The 22348-nt window shown below is 36.9% G+C and overlaps 2 protein-coding genes and 1 non-coding gene across 3 annotated transcripts; 2 read left to right on the forward strand and 1 right to left on the reverse strand.

Annotated features, from left to right (window-relative positions):
• Nucleotides 1–12374: 12374 nt before the first annotated feature.
• Nucleotides 12375–15982, forward strand: LOC105167356 (Peroxisomal membrane 22 kDa (Mpv17/PMP22) family protein). Its single transcript, XM_011087038.3, has 7 exons — nt 12375–12821; nt 13076–13216; nt 13327–13440; nt 13543–13716; nt 14685–14800; nt 14945–15017; nt 15455–15982. The coding sequence occupies exons 1-7, from the start codon at nt 12447–12449 to the stop codon at nt 15461–15463; spliced, it is 1002 nt and encodes a 333-aa protein (XP_011085340.1). The 5' UTR covers nt 12375–12446; the 3' UTR covers nt 15464–15982.
• A 3377-nt stretch (nt 15983–19359) lies between these two features.
• Nucleotides 19360–19431, reverse strand: TRNAQ-CUG (transfer RNA glutamine (anticodon CUG)). The gene has a single exon. It is a non-coding gene; the product is annotated as a tRNA-Gln (tRNA).
• Nucleotides 19432–19474: 43 nt separating this feature from the next.
• Nucleotides 19475–21611, forward strand: LOC105167358 (Pentatricopeptide repeat (PPR-like) superfamily protein). The gene has a single exon (XM_011087039.3). It carries the CDS (start codon nt 19536–19538, stop codon nt 21477–21479), a length of 1944 nt encoding a protein of 647 aa, XP_011085341.1. The 5' UTR covers nt 19475–19535; the 3' UTR covers nt 21480–21611.
• The last annotated feature ends 737 nt before the right edge of the window (nt 21612–22348 follow it).

Raw genomic sequence — 22348 nt, forward strand, 5'->3', positions numbered from 1 at the left:
TGTTAATATTTGATAAATATTATTAACATTTAATTTGATTAGACTTATCTTTAACTCATAAGATTAAAACACTGAATTAGATTTTTTAATTATATTTTTAGATTGTATAAATTTTATAAAATTTATTCATAATTTTGAATTTTTATTTCACTTTTGAAAAAAAAGAGAGAGAGAATATTTTATTTTAAGTTAAGTAATAGGTTATTATTATGTTCATAAGAGTTTAGTGTTTTTATTTTTCATACAAGATCATATCTACCATGTAAAAATATAAAAAGAAATATTTTCTATCTAAAAAATGATTAATTTGATAATTTGACAAACTTAAGGGACTAAAGCGATAAAATCAAACTTATATTGACCACTTTGCCATCCAAAAAGTCAAATTTCGGTCACATTTCGCTGAAAATTGGTCAGAGGGACCAAATTGAGACAAAAATTAAAGTTTAGGGATGCTAAAATCAAGAAATGAACTTGAAGGACTAAAATGATTTTAAAGAAAAATTTAAAGAATCAAATATAACATTTACCCTATTTGTTTATTTTTGGAACAGATGATACTATCCATTCGATTACCTTAAAAGAACATCACGGAGGGTCATTTGTTCATGAACCTCATGCCATGTATGCAAGGGGTATTATCAGCACATTTGATTACTTTAATATGGTGGTATCTTAGTTACATTGAATTTGATAGAACAATTGGGTTATTTGAAAAAAAAAAAAAAATACTTTAGGATTGATAGAAAGAAATGGAGGCCTTTAAGGGAAAAGTATTATTTTAGTCCGCTAAATATGTCTAATTTTAATTTTAGTCCAATAATTATGTTCATTTTTGTTTAGGTCCAGTAACTTACGAAATTGCTTACTTTTACTCCTCTGACAGATTTTTGAATAATTTTACCCTTATGAGTGCATGTGGACTAAAACTGCCTTTTAAAAGTTGCATAGGGGTAAAATTATCTGAAAATCTGCCAGACGACTAAAAGTAAGCAATTTCATAAGTTACTGGATCTAAACAAAAATGGACATAGTTATCGGACTAAAATTAAAATTAGGCATACTTAGCGGACAAAAATAATACTTTCCCCGGCCTTTAATGTATCAAACTGAGTTACTGCAAATGGGTGATGGATAATGGAATGAAAAACGAAGAGATGAGACTTTAATTGGATGCCCAATTAGATGTTCCAAACACTCAAATAGGGTCATCTAAGCCATTGACTGATTAGGAAGATGTGGATTTGGGGAATGATGTGGACTTAGACATGGATAGAGATGAGGGAAATAATGCAGGGGAAGGGAATAATGACGATAGTGAGTTTGAATGCAGAGAGTTGGATTGTAGTGATGGTGAAAAAAATGAGGATTTGACTTAAACAAGGGATAGGGATGATGCAGAGACTAAAACAGGGGATAGGGATACAGAATCTAATGTTGATGTGCTTAATAGAGGGGATGAACTTGATTATGATATGGACTCTGCTGGGTAAGGGAAGAACAAACCTCCTTTTCCCGATGCTGCTAATATAATGGATCATGTCTTTTAATTAGGGATGTTGTTCAGTAACAAGACAGAATTTAGAGATCCTACACACTCACATGCTATAAAAACAAAAAGAAATTTAAAGATTACCAAGAATGACAATAGGAGAGTGTATGCAAGATGTGCAGAAGAAGGTTGTGGTGGAGGATAAAATGCACTGAAATTAGGGAAGGAATACACACTTCAAGTCAGATAATACATTTCAGAATACAAATGTAGCATCACTCTCAAAGTAAAAAGTTGCACATCAAGATGGTTGTTTAAGAAACTTGAGGATAAATTCATAACAGATCCTGAAAGAAATGTGAAAGAGTTCACATATGATGTATGCGAAGATGTAATATTGACAATTTCCTAGCATTAGATATAGAGGACTAAGGGAAAGGTTTAAAAAAAAATCAAGCGTCTAATCAAGAAAATGCACAATTCTGCAATTAAGCTAAAGAGTTAAGGAGAAGTAATCGAGGGTCCTCAGTTCTCATGTCAATGCAAGATAGCACAAATGGTAATGCAACTAGAAAGTTTGATAAGTTTTATGCTTGTTTTGGTGCATTGAAACAAGGTTTAAAAGTAGGTTGTAGGACTATTATAGGAGTGGATGCGTGCCGTTTGAAGGGGCCTTTTGGGGGAATACTATTGACAGTTGTTGGTGTGGAAACAAATAATATTAGTTTCTTATTGCATATGCTGTTGTGAGTGGGAAACAAGGGCTTCTGGAAGTGGTTTCTTGAGCTTATTAAATCTGATTTGGACATTGTCAGAGATGATGTTTATACATTCATCTCTGACAAATAAAAAGGCTTGGTTCTAGACTTTGAAAGTGTATTTTGGAATGTTGATAATTGATTTTGTGTAAGGCACCTGCATGGGATGTTCAAAATGGCAGGTTGCAGAGGACAAGCCTTCAGGATAACCTTATGGAATGCAACTAGAGCACTATAGTTTAGGAGTGGTTGTGGAGGATGCAGGAAATGGCTTCTTTATCACAGGATGCATATGAGTGGTTCAGTGACAAGCTTACAAGTCAATGGAGCAGACCTCACTTCTCTGTTTTTCCAAAGTGTGATTTGCTTTTAAATAATATATGCCAACATTTAACTACCGCATTTTGGATGCAAGGAAAAAATCAACGCTTACAACGTTGGAGTGGATCAAATCATGGTTAATGACTAAGATGCAGGAAAGTAGGGATAAATCAAGGTCAAAGTGGAAAGGCAAGTTGTGCCTAAGAATCAAGAACATATTAGAAAAAAAAAAAAAGAAAAGAAAGAAAGAAAAGGAGAAGAGTTCAGAATGCATCCAAATTAAATATGATGATCTACATTATGAGGTTGCTGATGGAGCACGATTTGTAGTTGATTTGTAGAAGCATACTTGTTCATGCAAGAAGTGGGATCTCAGTGGAATCCCTTACAATCATGCATGTCATGCCATTGCTTGCCAGCATCTTGACCACAAAAATTTTGTGCACTAGTATTACATGGTTGAGACCTTTCTCAAGTAAATGAACCTTAGTTATGGAAAAAAACTAGGTACATTGCTCCAGCCCCACCAAATTATGGAAGAAAAGTTGGCAAGCCTACTAGAGCAAGGAAATTAGAGGCTGATGAACTGCCAACAAGAAAGGAAAAGAAGTCAAAGTCTAAAAGGATAGACAAGGATGAACAGGGGTTATTACAACATCAAGTGCAAGTTCTGTGGTGGTGTCGGCCACAATAAAAGGCTCTGAGATCAAAAAAGAAACAAAGGAGTTTGTAACCTCCTTGGATTATGAACAAGAAACAAATATAAGGAATAATCTATTCTTAATTCTGTTTTTGTTAATTCTATTTTTGTATGTTACTTCTATACTTAATTCTGTTTTTTGTATGTTTGCATATTGAAGTGATCAATGAAGTGCAAGTTGAACTTTCCAATGAAGTAGAAGAGGGTGTGTCCAATGAAGTGCAGATAGAAGTTCAAGCTTAAAAATTGTCTGTAAGTATGGTTTGCTTTATGTATATTATACTAGAAGTGTTAACATTTAATAATCAGTTTATAGGCAAGAAAAAGAACCAGGACTGCAACTGGAACCACAACTGCAGTTGTAAGCAATAAAAGGGCATCTCCAAAAAGAAAAGCTAGAAAAGTAAGTATTACTAACTATAAATGGCAATTTAGAGCCTATGATGTTTATTTATTTGTTTTACATAACTTCAGGCTACAATGGCACCATCCCCAATTTCAAACATTCATACATTGTCAACAATGGCACCATTTTCAAGTTGTGTTAGTGCACAGAGTAGTGGATCCGACTTGCTTTTGTTGGTTAAGGATGGAAAAAAATTTATCACACTTAGCAACTTGAATACAGTGATGAAGCAAGTTCGAGCAAAGAAGAAATCGAAGACCACTTCAAGCGAGGAATGAGCATGTGGTACATAATTTGAAGGTTTTTATGAAGTCTATAGTTGGTTTTTGTGAAGTCTATACATTATTTTTTTTATATGAGGTGCTCAATACCCAAATTTCAATTGTATGTTTAGGTAACTGTGCTACTGTTTATTTCTTTTTGAGTCGTCCCAATTGCTTTGTGTATTGAGCATGTTGCTTTATTTTGTATATGCTATTGAAAATAAAAGATACTCTTTTTTCCACTAGTCTATATTTTCAGCACTTTTGTTTCAGGTTCATCTCATTTATGCACTTTTATTTCACATCATTTTACTATAAGCAAAATAGGTTGAAATATTCCTATTTCTTATGTTACAAAACATAATAAATAAACACAAAAACAAAAGAAAGTACAATATTTTGTTCCTTCAACATAGGCTTAGCATTCTCTTCTTCCACCTTGTTTATTCGACTAAGTAGCCCAGGGATAATCAAAAGTGCCCTTGCACAGAGTGGATTATCCTCTCAAGCAAAGAACCCACAACTATTTCTTCTTGCACATGCATGAAATCGTCTATCCAGAGTTTCATTAATCCAAGAGGTACGCATCCTTTCAGCCTGTCCACAGAAGCAATTAATATAGCTAACTTCAAAAATTTTCATCGTCGTGACAGCAATAGAGAAGAAGTAGTAGAGAAGCAAATTTTGGAAGAAGCTCATATGTTTTCATGGTCAACATCAGGGCACTCTTTATGGAGTGAGGGGACTCATTTTGGCAGTAAAATTTTCCTCCTAATCATTGATCCTCCCACATGCAGCAAGGGCAAAAGAAGAGTTAGTTGAGCTAACTAACAACACTTTGACCCTTTTCGTTAAATATTGACGAAAAATTATAAATGGGACCAACATTGTCACTATCTTTAATTTTTTTGGACTAACATTGAATTCTCATAAATCACGGGACAACTGTCCTTCTTTGTGGGACCAAATATGCAATTTAGCCATAAGTAAAAGGAGGAGGGGAAGGGAAAGAATAATAATTTCCCTTCAAGTTATTTGGTATAATTGGAAATGGAGTAAATTCTTTCACTTGTTTGGTACAATGAAAACAAAATGAGAAGAAAAAATTATTCTTTTATAGTTTTGTTGAATAACCCTTCTCTTCATTTTGTATAAAAAGATAAATAAGTTAATATTATACTAATATAATTTTAGTATATAATAAATTTAAACATCTTATTAATAAAAAAAAATTATCAAACAAGAACAAGAATATTTTTTTATTAATAAAAATATTCAGCGATTTTGTTGTCTTTTCTCTGGCAATTATATAAGATATTATCAGCGGGAAGGAGAAAAGAATTAGAGGAAGATTATATATATAAGTAATAGAGTAAATAAAAATATAATATATATTTTTTTATTTTTTTGGCCTTATACTTTCACTTTTTCGCCCAATTTTGGACGAAAACAAAATTGGACTCAGAAGGGATTCGTATACATCTTGTTTTATTTCCACTCCATCTCTTTCCTCTAACTAGACATCAAACTATCTTTTATACATTCCTTTACTTCCACTTATTTTATACTCTTATTTTTCGCCCCAACCAAACATACTCTTATAGTGCCTCATTTACTTTTAAGTTTTAATGGATTGGCTTGAATATTTCAAATAATCCGACCCCTATATTAAATTTACTTGCATTTAGTTGAGCTCAGGATAATTTCTCAGCATAAGCCCAAACCTGATGGATAAAAGCCCCCATTTATTGGGTGAAAACGTATATATTTAAACATGATGTGATACATTTGACCTTCTTGACCAATTGGACATTAACATGGTGGCATTGTCATTTCATCTTTCTCATGCCCGAAATCTAACAAAGAAGCTATTGTTAAAAAATCGGAGCTTCTAAAGTGAGTTTACATAGGTGAGAGAGCTACATTTTTCGTGGATCTTGGATTAGTTCTTATTACAACCTAACCTGATACAAATATGGCTAAGTAAATCCCGATTTGAGCTGGGAAAAGCTCCAGAATGAGGAAGAAGGAAGAAAAAAAAAATTTCTGCCAAGGATCACGTTCATTTCATTCTAGCCGTAGTGCTTTCATACATGTACTCATTTTAGCATCTAGTCACTGTTGGAAAACCACAATGGATAATTTATATAGTAATCTCATAAATAAATCTCGCATTTAATAAATAATTATATGCATGTATATGGATCAAATTAACCTTAAGTAGGGGAAGTATGTCGATTCACGTATATGGATCTGCCTCATCTACAAGCCCATATTTTGATTTGATCACGAAGATATTGTCTTTCTCGTTGATTTGAGATCACCCCACGAATATCTTTATAATCTTAACATGTTAGATCTTGGCCCAAATATTGTGGAAACCGTGAACACGCCTTGCTCGCCTTGGCGGATTACTATCAGAATAATCCACTCATTTACACACCTTAAATCTATTGAGTCTATAGTGATGCTTCAAGAAAGAACATAGAGAGAAATATAGAGAGATTACTTAGAGAGAGTATTGTGATCAATTCATTTGTATCACACTTTTCATCACAACCGTGTACCCTATCTATAGTGTACTCAACCTTATTCCTAAGAGGAGTCCATATTCCAACATATATTTGGAAGACTACAAACCCTATCTTAAATTAGGTATATCCTAGATGAGTCCTTCTCCCAATATATATTTGGGAGACTGAAACTTTATCTCAATTATAGATGTATATTGGGTCATAGTCCACAGACCCAACCTAATATTCAACAGCTCATACTCATACATATTTGACTCGATCTCCATGATACTTATCATCTCAATTTCTTAATGTCACGTTCATTCCTTCATATAGGAAACTAGGCGTACAACCAAGCGATAAGGAACAATGAGAAGAGTTATATTAAATCATCATCGAATTAACATAACTGTAAAACTCAACAACTGATGTACCCCAAAAGTCGCATTTAATCAAGCATCTCTAGATCCCTTAGTAAAATAGAGCATGCTGAACTCACTCAATATGTACCTATATTCATGACTGATCGGTCAATTTCCAACACAATCGCCCGGGTTATAAACAATAGAACACAATAGAGTTACCAACTTAGTTCTTCCTTGGCCTCTCATACTAATCAGCTCGGTCTTAACAGATTCCTAGACATGCTCTGATAGACTGAATAACACATGGCCATTAGATAATCATGATAAAGTAGTGTCATCAAGCTTACACCTTATGACATGGTCCAATGTCCCAAAGGATACAATAAATAATATGGACTCACATAGTGACGAAGTATGGATCCATCCAGTCACCTCCCATAAGTCATCGTCTCAAAGCATATATAGTATGAATATATATTATGTGAAGCTCCCACTCAACTTGGGCATGTCACCACTCTTAACATCATATGAACCTAAGTCCAGTCGCTATCCAAGTGCCTAACTTGAGCACTACCAGATAATTACTCTCTTAATGCCTTCTAGTAGTTCGCATGTTTGCCTAAATTAGGCCTTTTATGAAATTCAGACATATTTTATAATCAGTCAAATATACGATCTTATCTTAGCTCCTCTAGCTAAGGCGACTATTCATTATATTATCCTTCCCCACTTCTCAAGTGCAACGGTGATCACTTGCATGACTTATTTATGCGAAATGATCTTTAAAATCTTATCCTACTCGCTATCACAGCACAAGGTGATTGCCTGTGTGAGAGGGCTAGTCAAAGCTTAGTGACATTTCATAATTCAGTACCAGTTGCATGTTCCCATAACCTATAAAAATCAAGTTCTACATGATCCTTTACCACTAACACACCTTCATATATACCAAGGCCACGGTCCAACTTTGTTGTTGATGGTTGGTAGTTGAGTGAGCGTCGCAAATATGTCAAGCGAGCTGTCAATTGTATTTCGAAAAAAAAAAATTGGATGAATGAATATCATATTTTCAGAATTCATCTTTGGTTCCCTGAGCAAGAGGGGGACATGTCGATGCGTCGGGTGGACTGCAAGAGCCACGATTGCGAGATAAGCAAAGTCATGAGGTGATCAAAGCGTTGAGGCTGTTTTGGTGGACGAGATGCCACAGTCTGCTGAGAGTGGTGGATGAAGAGCCACCTTCTCGTTGGATTTGGAGGAACCTCAAGCGGGGAAGGATGAGCTTAATGTTGAGGTGCTCAGGCACTGTTGCACATGAGGTGCTTGGAACAAGCCACCCTTAAGTTGCGAGGAGTGGACGTTGGACCCCTTCTTTTTATGGGCAGTTGTCAGTGAATGAGCAGCATTTGGCTGAGCATAATTTATGGGATAAAGTGTTGTTGTGGTAAATGATGGTGCGTCTAGAGGAAAGACAGCACGCTTTCAAGAACCAGGGGGCATAAGCATTCGTTGTGTGAGAATGGCAACTTGTCCGAAGCTTGAGTAGGGGCAACCCATTTAGCCATGTTGGGTGCTCGTTAGGAGCATAATTGAGCTGAATTGTGAATGTTCTTTGAGGGAATTCTGACACCATAGTATTGGCTCTTTGGTTTAAGGATTTCTGAGAGGGACTACCGAGTGGAGAATTGTGGGGAGCATCAGGCTACATTGGCACCATGAGCGGGCGGGGATTTGAAAATCCTAATCGTGTTGTCAATGTTAGACATAACGTAGTTGGACTGAGCGGGGACTTGAAAGATCCCAATCTTGTTGGTGCGACCAGGCTAGGGGTTAGAGTTTCGCGATCGGGCTGGGACTTGAGTTTGAGTTTTAGTTGCGCGGGTTGGCAACAAAATCTCAGTCCCGCAATCTTTGAGGGCAGTGACCCCCTTTTAGCGTTGAGTCAAGAGATGACTCTTTAGAGAGAAGTTCGGTCTATGAGCAGCGTGGTCCCGACAGTTTGGGCATCCAACCCACATGCTTGCAACTGTTTAAGTGTGGTCAACCGCAGAGGCGGGTTTGCATGTTTGTTGAGGACGACAACACCTCGAGTGGGGGAGAGAGTGCGAAGTGTGCACACAAACTCCACACTTCATCGTTCCAGATTAATTCGGGTGTATTTGAGGCACTGTTTTGAGGGACAACAAAGGCTCAAAGGCACACTTGACATGACTTGGAGCACGGTTTGCTATCTACCATTTGAGAAAATTGGGAAGAGAGTACAGAATGCATGTACAGACTTCCGACTTGCGTTATGAATGAGTGTATTCAGACACTATCTATGAGGGAAAACAATCAGTGAGCAACAGTTGGGAGAGAGTGTAGAAGCGTACACAAACTCCATCATGAGTTGAACAATAGTTGGGAAGAGACTATAGGGAGGCACAGACCTCCAACAACAGTTGAGCAACAATTGGAAAGAGAGTAGCGACATTAGGGAAGAGAGTGTAGAAGAGTACACAAACTTCCAACTTGAGGCGATCATGTGATATGCAGTGCATTGAGGCACTATATGTGGAGAGCTACCCACCGATTTGGGGAAGGGAGTATAGAGAGAGGCACAGACTTCCTTTTGAGTTTTCATGTTGAATTGAGTATGTTTACGGCACTATATTTCGTGGGGGATCAGGCCACCGATTAGGGAAGATGGTGCCGACGAGTAGAAGGACTTCCGCTTGTGTTGATTGAGCAGATATCGGGTGCGACAGAGGCACCATTTATGGGGAGAAAACGTGTTGTGCTGAAGAGACACTCACGGTCGAAGCGCTCAAAAGAGCAGGAGGTCGGTCTGGTGTCGCATGATACTAAGAGAGAGTATTGGGCACCACATACACTTCAATCCTTAGTGTATGTGTTGACGAGGACGTTCACAAATCGAGTGGGGGTGAATGTCACTGGCTGCTCCTTGGGCAAGATGGTCGGCGGTGACTTGCGGAGGACGTACGGGCAGCTAAGGGATGTTGGCAGGCACGCAGGTATGCAAACGGCCTTCGATCAAAGACTCTTACCAATTTGGGTTTGCAATACTATTCAAATGATAACTTCTTTAAAGTGTGGGGATTCTATCCGCCAAGTATGACGTCATTCCGAGGACGTTTGAGCATGGAGATATAAGGGCGACGATCAGGCGCCACCCTGCGCGAGCATGAGAGAAATGTTTGAAGTAGAGTGCTTTATCCTTGGCGATTTGAAAAATTGTTTCTAAGGCGAGATCCTTGGTGTGTTGGGAGAAATTCCAAGATGTTTCAGAGTTATACGATTCAGTTTGAATAAGAAACAATGACGATGTTCGAAGTCTGCCAGTGTAGTGGCGGGACTGTAGTTTCAGAGTATTGCACGGGCAATTCCTCTGCGATGGATGATCAGATGGGGCTGAAACTCTAGACTCGTGATGTGGAAATCATAAGCTATGACAACGGTTTAAGTAGCACGTGATTTGGACGTCGATTGAGGTAGATGCGGAAAAAGTGCGCTCCTCGGCCATTTGAATGTCCTACGTTGGGCACAAAAGCGACCGAGAGGTTCCACGTGAAGCGCAAGGTTGCTCCACGGGCTGCGAAATATTAGGAGCAACACCTCTTGTGTGAATGAGTGAGCAAGGCAAGCACTCTAAGACCTCGTGATCCAACTCATGGCACGCGCTATTGGATTTTACCCGTCCATGGAGATCTGTTGGCTATGATGAGCGGTCGTGTGGGGACGCTGCACTGTGGACAAATTATGAAGCCATGCCGAAAGGCAAGAAGGCATGTCGTGGCCGAGGATGCCCCGAGTGAGTGCTGGGCATGAGACGAGTGTAGCGGGTGCATGCGGAGTGCCGTAATGCCGAGGTGGAGTGATGATGCTCCTTGCCATCGAGGAATGCATTGCGGGTTTTGAGATTGTGGGCGAGACGCATGGCAGCAGACAAGCTAGTTGGGGCCGTCTGCCAAGAGATGCTAAAACGTGCGTGCCTAGAGCTTCGACGAACATGGGCATTTTGGATAGGCGAGCGCACGGGCACGCGGTGCTGCGTAGAGAAGCCTTCAGATGTCGTGCTAGCGAGCTTCACTGTCGAAGATACGCGACGGACAGTCGATAAACTCTGAGATGTGCGAAGGCTGGTCGAAGGTTGGGTGTAACCTAAGACGCCGCACGGGTGAAAAATACATTCTGTTGCGAGACAAAGGAGTCCACATGTGACAGTTGGCATCAGAGCCCAGATAATCCCGGGCTCCCGAATGAGAGTTGTGCCCAGTTGAAGATCTGGATTGGCACATTCGTTCTACCTGATGTAGGGCGACTTGGGTTGAGACCGTCAGTTGAGACAAGATGAGACCGGATTACGACACAGTTATGTGGCGTTGTTGTCTTGGGCTTTAAAATGCTTCAACAAACCGATTGTGAGACGGAATAATTTTGAGTCCGTCCGTGACACCGGGTCCGGGCCGGGTCTCGAGTCCATAGAGACCCGCCCTAGACCTGCCCTGACCCGATAATATATATAATATATTTATATATATATACTTTGGACACATTGATGTGTTCTCATTGTTGGTTGTGCAATGAGGTAAATGGTTAGCAAAAATTTTAATTATATTTTTTTTTACTTTATTTTGGTAGAATAAATATTAACAATATATTATATTTTTTGTTTGTATATTGCTAGGTACTTGTTCAACAATTGAAAAATTGAAAAATTGTCTAACAGTTCTTGATGAGAAGAAGATGAATAATAATATTGTATTTATTTTGATTTGAGAATTTATTTTCGGACTTGAATATTTGTGGAACAAATTTATTTATAACTGATATGTTGAAAAAAAATTTATATTTGTACAACAAATAAAAAATAAAAATATAATGGGTCCACCGAGTTAGATGTGTCCCGACGGGTTTTGTACCGAGGTGGTGCAGGGTATAAAAAAATGGGGCGGGGCGGGTCTCAGGTCACTCGAAGTTGGTGGGGCGGGTCCCAAATCCTCCCAGACCTACCCCAAACCTATCCCGTTGGCACCCCTAATCAGAGATGAGAAAAATGGAGGGGCTCAAGGACAGTGTGTTTGGTGCCACTTCTTCTGATAGTTTACTCAAGGCTTCAGTTGTACCTTTTATTTTCTCTATTTAATGAAATTAACCTCCCCAAAAAAAAGGACTATCTCTAACAATATATAGCACTAATAAGTGTTTCACATCTTATGAATGTACATAAATTTTAAAAATAAATTATTTGCATAAATTTTGTAAAGTAAAAAAGTGTCTAAAAATATATATTATAGAAACATGTTAATATTTATATTGTTATTTATTAAAAATATTGATAGATAAAAGACAATAAAGAGAGAAAATAATATTGTGAGAGAATTAGATAACACGTAAAGAGGAAAAAATAAAATAAATAAAATTTAGAAAAAAATATTTAATAAAATAATTATCACTTTTATCTTAAAAAAATAATTATAGACGAATGAAACAAACTAATGATAATAATAATAATAATTGATCAATTATATATGGGTACCGATAATCATGTCAAAATTCAAAACCACCACAAGAAACTATAGAAAGGAAACAGATAATAATCTCTCTCATTACAGAACCAAATTACAGATGATGACTACTCTCAATAATTTCTTGTCCCCAACTTCACAGTTAACAGAACCCAAGAAACATTTCAGCCTCCCGATTTCTCCATCGCACCACCTCTTCACCCTTTCAAAGCCGTTCTTGAATCCAAATCTTGCCAAGAAAGGCAGGCCCTTTTGGCCCAGCGCTGCTGTCACAGAAGACAGAGACGTTTCCTCCACGGAAAAGACAGGTGATCAAGATGGAGAAAAGGCTTCAGTTTCGAGAAAAATGGAGGGGCTCAAGGACAGTGTGTTTGGTGCCACTTCTTCTGATAGTTTACTCAATGCTGCTATTGTTCTTGCTGCCGGTTCCCTTGCCATCACCAAGTTGCTCACCATTGATCATGACTATTGGCATGTGAGTACTCTCATGTTTCTTCGATTTTTCATTTATGCACCTTGTTTTCACTTATGGATTACTCATTTTGTATCTTTTGGTGAATGCCAATAAGAAGAAGTATTAGAAGCTTTTAATGCTTAATTTTACATTTGTGTCACCAAATAATTTGTGGGCTGTTTTTGGTGCGTGTCTTTGAAGATTTCTGTGAAATTATTACATATCAGTGCAAATTTCTGTTCTGAAATTCCTTTGCCTTTTGATTTTATTTCCAGGGATGGACCCTTTATGAGGTGTTGAGGTATGCACCTGAACACAACTGGAATGCTTATGAAGAAGCTCTTAAAACACATCCTGTATTAGCAAAAATGATGATAAGTGGGATTGTTTACTCTCTGGGAGATTGGATTGCTCAAGTAGGCATTTTTTCTGTTCCAAGAAGGACAGATGTTTTTGGTTCAGGATTATGCAGCTTATTGAACTGACATGTTTGATGATCATTTCCATGTGCTCAAAATCTTTGCAGTGTTATGAAGGGAAGCCCCTTTTTGAGTTTGATCGTACACGCATGTTTAGGTCCGGTCTAGTTGGTTTCACACTCCATGGATCACTTTCTCATTATTATTACCAATTCTGTGAGGTGATGTTTGTGGCGCAAGTTTGTTGAAATCCAACTTAGCTTTGATCTGTTTTTTACTGTGTGTGTTTGGGTGTGGATGTCTGATATTGCTTGATTTCACAGGCTCTATTTCCTTCCAAGGATTGGTGGGTGGTCCCTGCCAAAGTTGCCTTTGACCAATCTGTGTGGGCAGCAGTTTGGAACAGCATCTACTATGTGGCTCTTGGTTTCTTGCGCCTGGAATCCCCGGTCAATATTTTCGGTGAACTAAAATCAACATTTTGGCCTATGTTGACTGTAAGAACCACCTAAAAATAACTCTTTCTGTGAATATAATTTCATATTTCATTCATTTAGCCCGAAAAGGTTACACATGACAATAGGAGACCCCATCATGTTAGCATAAAATAATTATCAGGGAAAAGATTAAGTAAAATAAGTGTTATTGGAAACTAAGTACGTTTTATCGTGGCCTTTTATTTTCTTTTTATTACAAATTGCTATTTGGAGTGCTTACATGTCGTAGTCGACTGCCGACGAGGAGTGTGTATAATGTACTTTATTTTCCTGCGCTCTTTCAAGCACAATGCTTTAGCACATACTTCAACTCCTCTTCTCATTTAACATTGAAAGGAGGGCAGTTCGGACCTTGGTGGTTTTGCTGTTGAATTTGCTCATTGAAGCACACAGCTAAATGATCTGTTCGCAATGTATTTATATTGAGTTTTGACCTGTAAAATTTAGTAGCCAGGTTTCAGGCTTAGTTTCTGGAATTATACTAAATTACTGTCGTATATATAAAAGATTAAAGGAATCCTGTTGTTCTGTGACGTATGAACATTTTAATAGACAGTAATTGTATGTTATATGTTTGTCTAGCACTCATCCAGAGTTCCTGCCCAGCTTGACATGTTATAGAAAAGTGGAAGTCCTTCTTACTTTCCAGTTGCTTTCTGCAACTCCAAGTTAGTGCTTTATGTTGAACTTTCTCAAATTTCACGTTTTTCTTGTTCTGATGTCCAATATGTAAATATGCTACAGATAATATAATTTAGACACCCTCGATACGTATCAGTGTATGATCAACAGTATCCTATTGTGAATATTCTTTCTGCTAAATATCTCTTTCTCGGAAATTGTAATAAATCCGAAACAACAAAGAATGAGTTGGCTTCGAACCGTGCTTTTTTGATATTTTGACGTAATTGTCGATTCATTGAATGGACTTGTGATTAATTAAATTCTCTCTGATACATCTGTAACAGGCTGGTTGGAAGCTCTGGCCTTTTGCTCATTTAATCACCTATGGCGTGATTCCAGTAGAGCAAAGACTTCTATGGGTAGACTGCGTGGAGATAATATGGGTTACTATACTCTCGACGTAAATATTAGAAACATTTAACTTTTACTGTCAAACCATGCTAGTAGAGTATATCATGCTCAAACATTAGAATGCATTCAGATATCAGAAGTTGCAGCAAGGCCATACACACCAGATGTTTAAACGATCGTTTTTGTTCTGCAGTTATTCAAATGAGAAATCAGAAATGCGGATGTCTGAGGCGTCTGACGCTGAAGCTGGTCCTTCATCAAACAAGGTAAAGTCTGATAGAAACTAAGGCCACATTTGGACGGAATATTTTGGATTTCAGAGAAGAATTTAGGAAAAAGATTCAAATGACTCTATATTTAAAGGATTTGAAATCCATTGATATTCTTCAAAACATAGTTCAAAGAGAGAGTTGAAAGACTTCCTTTACAATATGGAATTATCCAAACATATCCAAAGAGTCTGTTACGAGGCATTTTTTTAATTTCTTATCTTTAAATCCTTAAATCCAAACACAATGCAAGTGAACTTTTTTTATTCCTTCAATGCATAATCTACTTATTTTTCTTTCTCATATTAACCAGCATGCATATTCCAGGGCCACGTAGTTTATATACTGTTCTTGTTTTCTTCAACAATATTACCCATGGGAATAATATACGACGAATAACAGGCTTGTTATTACCGTTCCTTCATCCTTGGCAGGAAAAATAGAGTAAACTGCTCGCAGAAACAAGTGAATGAAATCCGGGTAAAAGCGTCCAGCTAAAGTCCGAGTTTATTGCTCTTCTTTGATGGAGTTAAGGATGAGAGGCTCTACCGTCTGCTGTCCAGACCCAGGGGCTAATACATTATACATCTAAGGTAAAGTTGTTGCAGGGCATCATCATATAGCGAGAACTGTTGGAAGTTCTCTATCCTACAATGATCTTCTCTATCCTACAATGATCTTCTCTATCCTACAATGATCTATGTCGGAGCAGCTCTGCTGCTGTCGCAACGACAATGCCATTATTACATCTGAACTTGTACTCTTTATGTGTAAGAAAACCAGCAATGGTTTTGTGTATATGTTGGCTTTTATGATCTTTTTCACACTGGGCAGACTGTAATTTCCCTAAGCAGCGGTTTGTGATATTGTGTATCTAGCAAATTTAGTAATTTATACACATGTTTGTAAATTGTCCGTAGGATACAGACATATGAACGTTTACATGCAGAACTTTTCAGTTTGATCTGCTGCATTACTGATTACTAGGTTTGTCCTCCCCTGCGATACGGTGGAGGTGGTATAAAAAATCCCCTTCTACTATTCAAATTTTCAATACCCCTTAATTTTAAAATTTTAATTTATGTTAATAAAAATATCTTTATGCCTTAATATATATATAAGAAAAATTGCACAAAACCCCCCTATATTTTTAAAATTTAGCTAAAAATCCCTTATGTTAAAAGAATAGGCAAAAACCCCCGTGTGTTTTTCAAAATGTTGCATACCCCCCTTCCATTAGAATTTTCAGCCATGGGTTATACTATTGGAATCCTCTTCTCAAGACGAACATATTCATACCATCAATTTGAACTTTCATTGGCCGGAGAGACTGGGCTTCGAGCACGATTGTCAAAGCTTCTTGGCTTTGATTCGTCATCGTCTGGATGAATTCTAGCCTGGGACCACCACCACTAGACTCACCTCGACCTGAAGATTCAAACGAGACCAACCTTGCTCATTTTGATCAAGTTTTTATTGAGATCCAAAAATTTTAAATTTGTTTCTGTCGTAAAGTTTGTTGCTGTCGATACGACACCATTAGTTTATATATCTCATTGGCCCCTCTAAAATAAAAAATAAAATTGCGGCCTCTATTACAGTTGTGTTCTCTACCATGTACTGACGTGAGAGAGTTATACAGTCAAAAAGTGTTTGTTTAAGTTTTGCATTTGAATATGGAGTGAAACTGTAATTTTATTAAAAAAAAAAAAAAAAAGGAAACGTTTGTGTGTTTTGACCTAACTTACGGAATGTCACTGTAATTTACCCTTAATTTTTTTTAGATTTTTTTTCACTGTGGATGGAATTTTTTTCCATTTTCTTTTCAAATACTTTTTTTTAAATCTGAACTTTCAAATTTTAAAATATTTTTTTAACGTTTATTTCTGGTACAAATACAATATATATATTATTAGTGTAAAATATATTTATATTGAATTATTAAAATTTAATTTTAGAGGAGCTAAAATTATATATAGACTACAATAGAGAGCAAAAGGAATTTATTTTTGTATCTCGTTTGATTCATATGATAGGATTAGGTATGATGGGATTGGGTGGGATAAGAAATTGAATAATATTTAGTCCTACCTTTCATTATATATTGCTCGGTTTAAGTTATTATATGTGTGATATCCCATGTGATAATATAATACCATATTTTGTTGAAAAGATTATAATGTATGATTAAATGTAAAAAGACTATTAAGGGTATCCTTTCACTACAAGAAATTTTTTTCGTATCTATTGATTATTTTTCTTGTAGTATTTTTTAAGTTGTTTTTATTTTATAATGCAGCTTATGAATGATTAAAAAGAATCTCAAAATTAATTAAAATAATTTTTTAAATAAAATTGATTTAATTGAAATGGAAGTTCTAAATACACATCCAATTTGACAAACAAATCAAAATTCAAATATTTTTGAAAAGTCCCAAAAAAAGATACAATAATATTTTTTATTATGTAATTATTATAATTTAAAATATAATTTTTTTAATCATTTACAAAAATAAAAAACTCTGAGAATTGCTGCAAACAAGTCATCTCGTTATTGTTTATAGGGACAAGAAATAGTTGGAAAAAAAAAATGGAGGATGAGGGGAGAGAAATGAAGACGTGAAGAGAGAGAGAGAGAGAGAGAGTAGGGACTGGAAGGTTAAATGAGGAAAGATATTTTTAATATAAATTTATATAAATGGTGGGATTGTATATCCCACTTAAGAGACGGAATTTATTATCCCATAAATCTTTATAAATAAGATCGAGTCCGATATTAATATGAGGTGTAAAGAAATAATAGCCCAAACCAAAGGCTGGGACTTTTTTACTGGATGGCCGTTTTCACTTGAGACCCAAAGGGCCACCTATCCACTGACGCGACCCATAAGAGGTTTGACCTTAATGTTTAAACCCCCTCACCCTCATTTCTCTAACCCTAATCTCCCCTTCACCCTAATTCGTTGTTTGCTCTTCTTCTTCTTACTCAGACGACCCTTTGGGTCTCCCCCACCTTCTTGTCTTCTGTGTTCTTCACTAATGGCTGATTATGGACTATTAATGTCCAGCCTCTTTATATGGCTGGTTTATGTTGGTTTGGCTAACATGCTAAGTCTCTGCTCTCATCTTCCTCTCCCTCTTTCTCTAAAATACTCTTAAAAGCCTTAGTGGCAAAACCTCTATGATTTTCTGTTAAAGCCTTTGTGGCATTTTTCTTGGTGGATATTGATGAAGCCTTTGCGGTTCAAAAGCCTTTGTAGCTTTAAGTGATTCAAGCAACCGTGTAATGGTTGTGGCCTTGGCCCTCTGTAGGCCTAAGGGTCTTTGGCTCCTGAGGCTTCATTATATATATTGTTCTCTGTCATTCGTCTATCTTATTCTACAATTTCTAGGTTTGTTTATTGTATCTGTATTCCTGCTTCTTAAGATCATTGTAATTTTAATAGAAAAGCCTGTAATAATTTTTAATATTTCTGTATTGTATTCTGTCGGAGATCGATCCATTCCTTACATCAGACTCTAATAATGCCAACCAAACGCATGAATGTACATGAAAAATGATCTTATCATGCCCAATCACAAAAAGCAAACAAGGCCTTAAAGTATTAGGTTATTTTCGTCCACTTGGGATGAGTTATCAAAACTATGCAGAAGGAAAAAATTTTTAACACCAATATTGCACTATAGAGGGGGGAAAATAAATTTCACCCAATTTTGTTAATAATAGTGGAGTGGATTAAAATAGGATAAATTACATGGAATTTTCTTAATATTTGGTATAATTATAAATATATTCTTATTAATACCCCCTTACTAGTAGCCTTGATTTTAATAGTCGACTAATAATTAGTCCAATTCATGAGTTTTTGTTAAGTTTGTATTTATTTTTTATGATGAGCTAATCAAAATGTCCTTGTGGATTATGAATTATAATTTATTTATTTTTTAAAATTCTTTAATTTCTTTTTGGGCCAAGTGGATAATTTATTTTCAGTTTTTTGAAATTTTCCGTCCATCTTGTCTTTGTTAGAAAAAGAAAAATAAAATACGACAAGAGCAAAGTTAAGAATTCCAAACCTTCATTTAAAGATTACAGAATACCATCAAATATTGAAGATGTATTTATAATTTTTCAAATAGTAAGAAATATTCATAATTATGATAAATCTCATGAGAATAATTTACCCTGAAAAATATCAGGTGAGAGTATTTTAGTCCATAAATAAAGGAAATAAAATTAGAATCTTTTATAAACATAGTGCTGAAATAGATACATATTAGTTTATAGGGCAACAAAAAGGAGTAATAGAAAAAGGACAAGAGAAAGGGAAAAAGAGAAAGGTCCCACCGAGATTTGAACTCGGGTTACTGGATTCAGAGTCCAATGTCCTCACCACTAGACCATGGGACCTTCGTCTATGTCAGGTCTATTTTTCCTTTAAAGTATTTCTTCCAAGTCTTCAGCAAGAACAATGAAGCAGCAGCATTGGACTCCCAGTGATCATTACTGCACAGATGAGAAAAGCCCTCTTGAAACCCCTTTCCACCACCATCTCCAGGCTCCTCAAACCTTCAATCCCTTTGCCAATCTCACATTCCTCACCGTCTCTTAAACGGGCGTCTTCCTTTACTCCTCTCCCACCTCCAGAATGGGTGCAACCCTTCAACGATCTTTCTGACCTCATCACCACCGACCCAAAACCCGAGCTCCAGCCCTCCCCCTGGGTTCCAAGAATTCTCCACTTCTTACAAAACAACAACTTGAACCACCCCTCCACCACCCTTGAGCAAGAACTGACCAGCTTTTGCCATAAGTATTTAATCAGACTCCCTCCCGCTTTTGTTGCGTATATTCTCAAGAAATCTGACCAGCTGCCGGACCGGGCTGAGACCGCCTTTCGATTCTTTATCTGGGCTGGTAAGCAAAAGGGGTATGCCCATAATCTTGAGTGCTATGTGTTTATGATTGAGATTTTGTGTTTGGAAGGTGATTTTGATAGGATTAGGTTGGTTTTCAATGAGTTTAAAGGTAAGGGGTTCTTGATGAATGCGGTTGCTGCTAATTCTCTTATTAGGAGCTTTGGGAATGGAGGGATGGTTGAGGAGTTGTTGTGGGTATGGAAAAGAATGAAGGATAATGGGATTGAGCCTAGTTTGTATACTTATAATTTCTTGATGAATGGTCTTGTGAGTTCTATGTTTATTGAGTCAGCCGAGCGGGTTTTTGAGGTTATGGAAAATGGGAAAATTAAGCCGGACATTGTCACGTATAATACTATGATTAAAGGGTATTGTAATTCGGGGAATGTTAAAAAGGCTATTGCAAGGTTTCAGGATATGGAGGCGAGGAATGTGGAGCCTGATAAGATTACTTTCCTGACTATGATGCAGGCTTGTTATTCAGAGGGGGATTATGATTTTTGTTTGAGACTTTACCATGAAATGCAGGAGAAAGGACTGGATATTCCTTCACATGCGTATAGTTTAGTGATCGGTGGCCTTTGCAAGGACGGCAAGTCTATGGAAGGATATGTTGCTTTCGAGAATATGATTGCAAAGGGTTGCAAGCCCAATGTTGCAATTTATACTGCTTTAATTGATGCGTATGCAAAAGATAGGAACTTGGACATGGCGATGGGGCTCTTTCAGAGGATGCAAAGTCAAGGTTTTGAACCAGATGAAGTCACATATGGAGTAATTGTGAATTGTCTGTGCAAGAACAGGAGATTGGAGGAGGCACTGCAGTGGTTTGAATATTGTAAACGCAATAATGTTGCCATCAATGCTGTAATGTATTCGAGCCTCATTGATGGCCTTGGGAAGGCAGGGAGACTGGAAGATGCTGAAAGCCTATTCGAAGAGATGGTTGAGAGGGGATGTCCTAGGGATTCATATTGCTATAATGTGCTCATTGATGGATTGGCTAAAAGTGGGAAGGTTGATGAAGCATTGGCACTTTTCAAGAAAATGGAAGACGAAGGTTGTGATCAGACTGTGTATACATTCACGATATTGATCAGTGGCTTGTTCAAAGAACACCGTAATGAAGAGGCGTTGAAATTGTGGGATCTGATGATTGATAAAGGTATCACTCCAACAGCTGCTTCTTTTAGGGCCCTTTCCATTGGGCTTTGTCTTTCGGGCAAGGTTGCAAGAGCTTGTAAAATCTTAGATGAGCTAGCACCAATGGGCATTGTCCTAGACACAGCTTTTGAAGATATGATAAATGTTTTGTGCAAGGCTGGCCGTATTATAGAGGCTTGCAAGTTGGCTGATGGGGTTATTGATCGCGGACGAGAAATTCCAGGTAGAGTTCGTACGATTATGATAAATGCCTTGAGGAAGGCAGGCAAAGCCGATTTGGCAATGAAATTAATGCATAGTAAGATTGGTATAGGGTATGATAGGATACGCAGCGTTAAAAAGCGAGTAAAGTTTCGAAATCTTGTTGAGAGTTAATATATGTCTGTTCATTATGGTAATAAAAACCTTTTGGTTTGTTCACATAATTTCTGGGGCTTGCCCAAAGTCACAAAGGCAAATTGTTTGTTCCATGAGTAGATGGAAATAACCCATCGACATTGTTCATTACTTCAAGATGTTAGATCAAATTCGACTGCACTAATGAAGGTGGGCTTCCATCTGAAGCAAAGAAAATCATCTGTAAGCAACAGCCACTCACCCCCTCACTGTCAGTTTTTGCAAGTCCAAACATTTGTAATTTTTTTGCAAGAAATTCTTGAAAATTTTGGTGTTACGGTGTAGTACTAGAAATTGCATATGTAAAATTTTCGTTTTACAAATAACTTTTATAGGAACAAAGGCTTCTTGAAATATTGGCAATTACTCTCATTAATTCTTTCCTTACTTTTGGCTCTGTTCATTTGTTATTTGCTTGTTAGAGGTTGATTAAGTTATTCTTCACAAGAGTAATTGCAACAAATAGTTTGACAACATGATGTGTATGTTGACAGAATTCTATCTACACCAATGTATATGTTGTGTTTGTTTGTAAGTTTCCTCAATTAATGTGAAAATTTTAATTCTTGAAACCAGTGGAACTTACACTACGATGCTTCTTGTAGTTAAGTGTTGTAGTGGGCGGAAGTATTAGGAATGGCAACAGGACAGGTCTTTATTGAAATTGTTCTTGATCCTAGATTACTGTTGAAAGCCAGCGAACTTATTTTAAAGAAAATTTTGATCCAACCTAATAAGCAAGGGTTATTCTAGAATTATTTGACCTCAAGACAAATCGAAAGATATTGTCTTGAAAATTGAGATTCTTGTAAAGAATGAGACAAAAATTGAATAGGACCTGTTACGTG

Source organism: Sesamum indicum, linkage group LG8 (assembly GCF_026168435.1).
Source record: "Sesamum indicum cultivar Baizhima isolate 11 linkage group LG8, ASM2616843v1, whole genome shotgun sequence".
NCBI lineage: Eukaryota > Viridiplantae > Streptophyta > Magnoliopsida > Lamiales > Pedaliaceae > Sesamum > Sesamum indicum.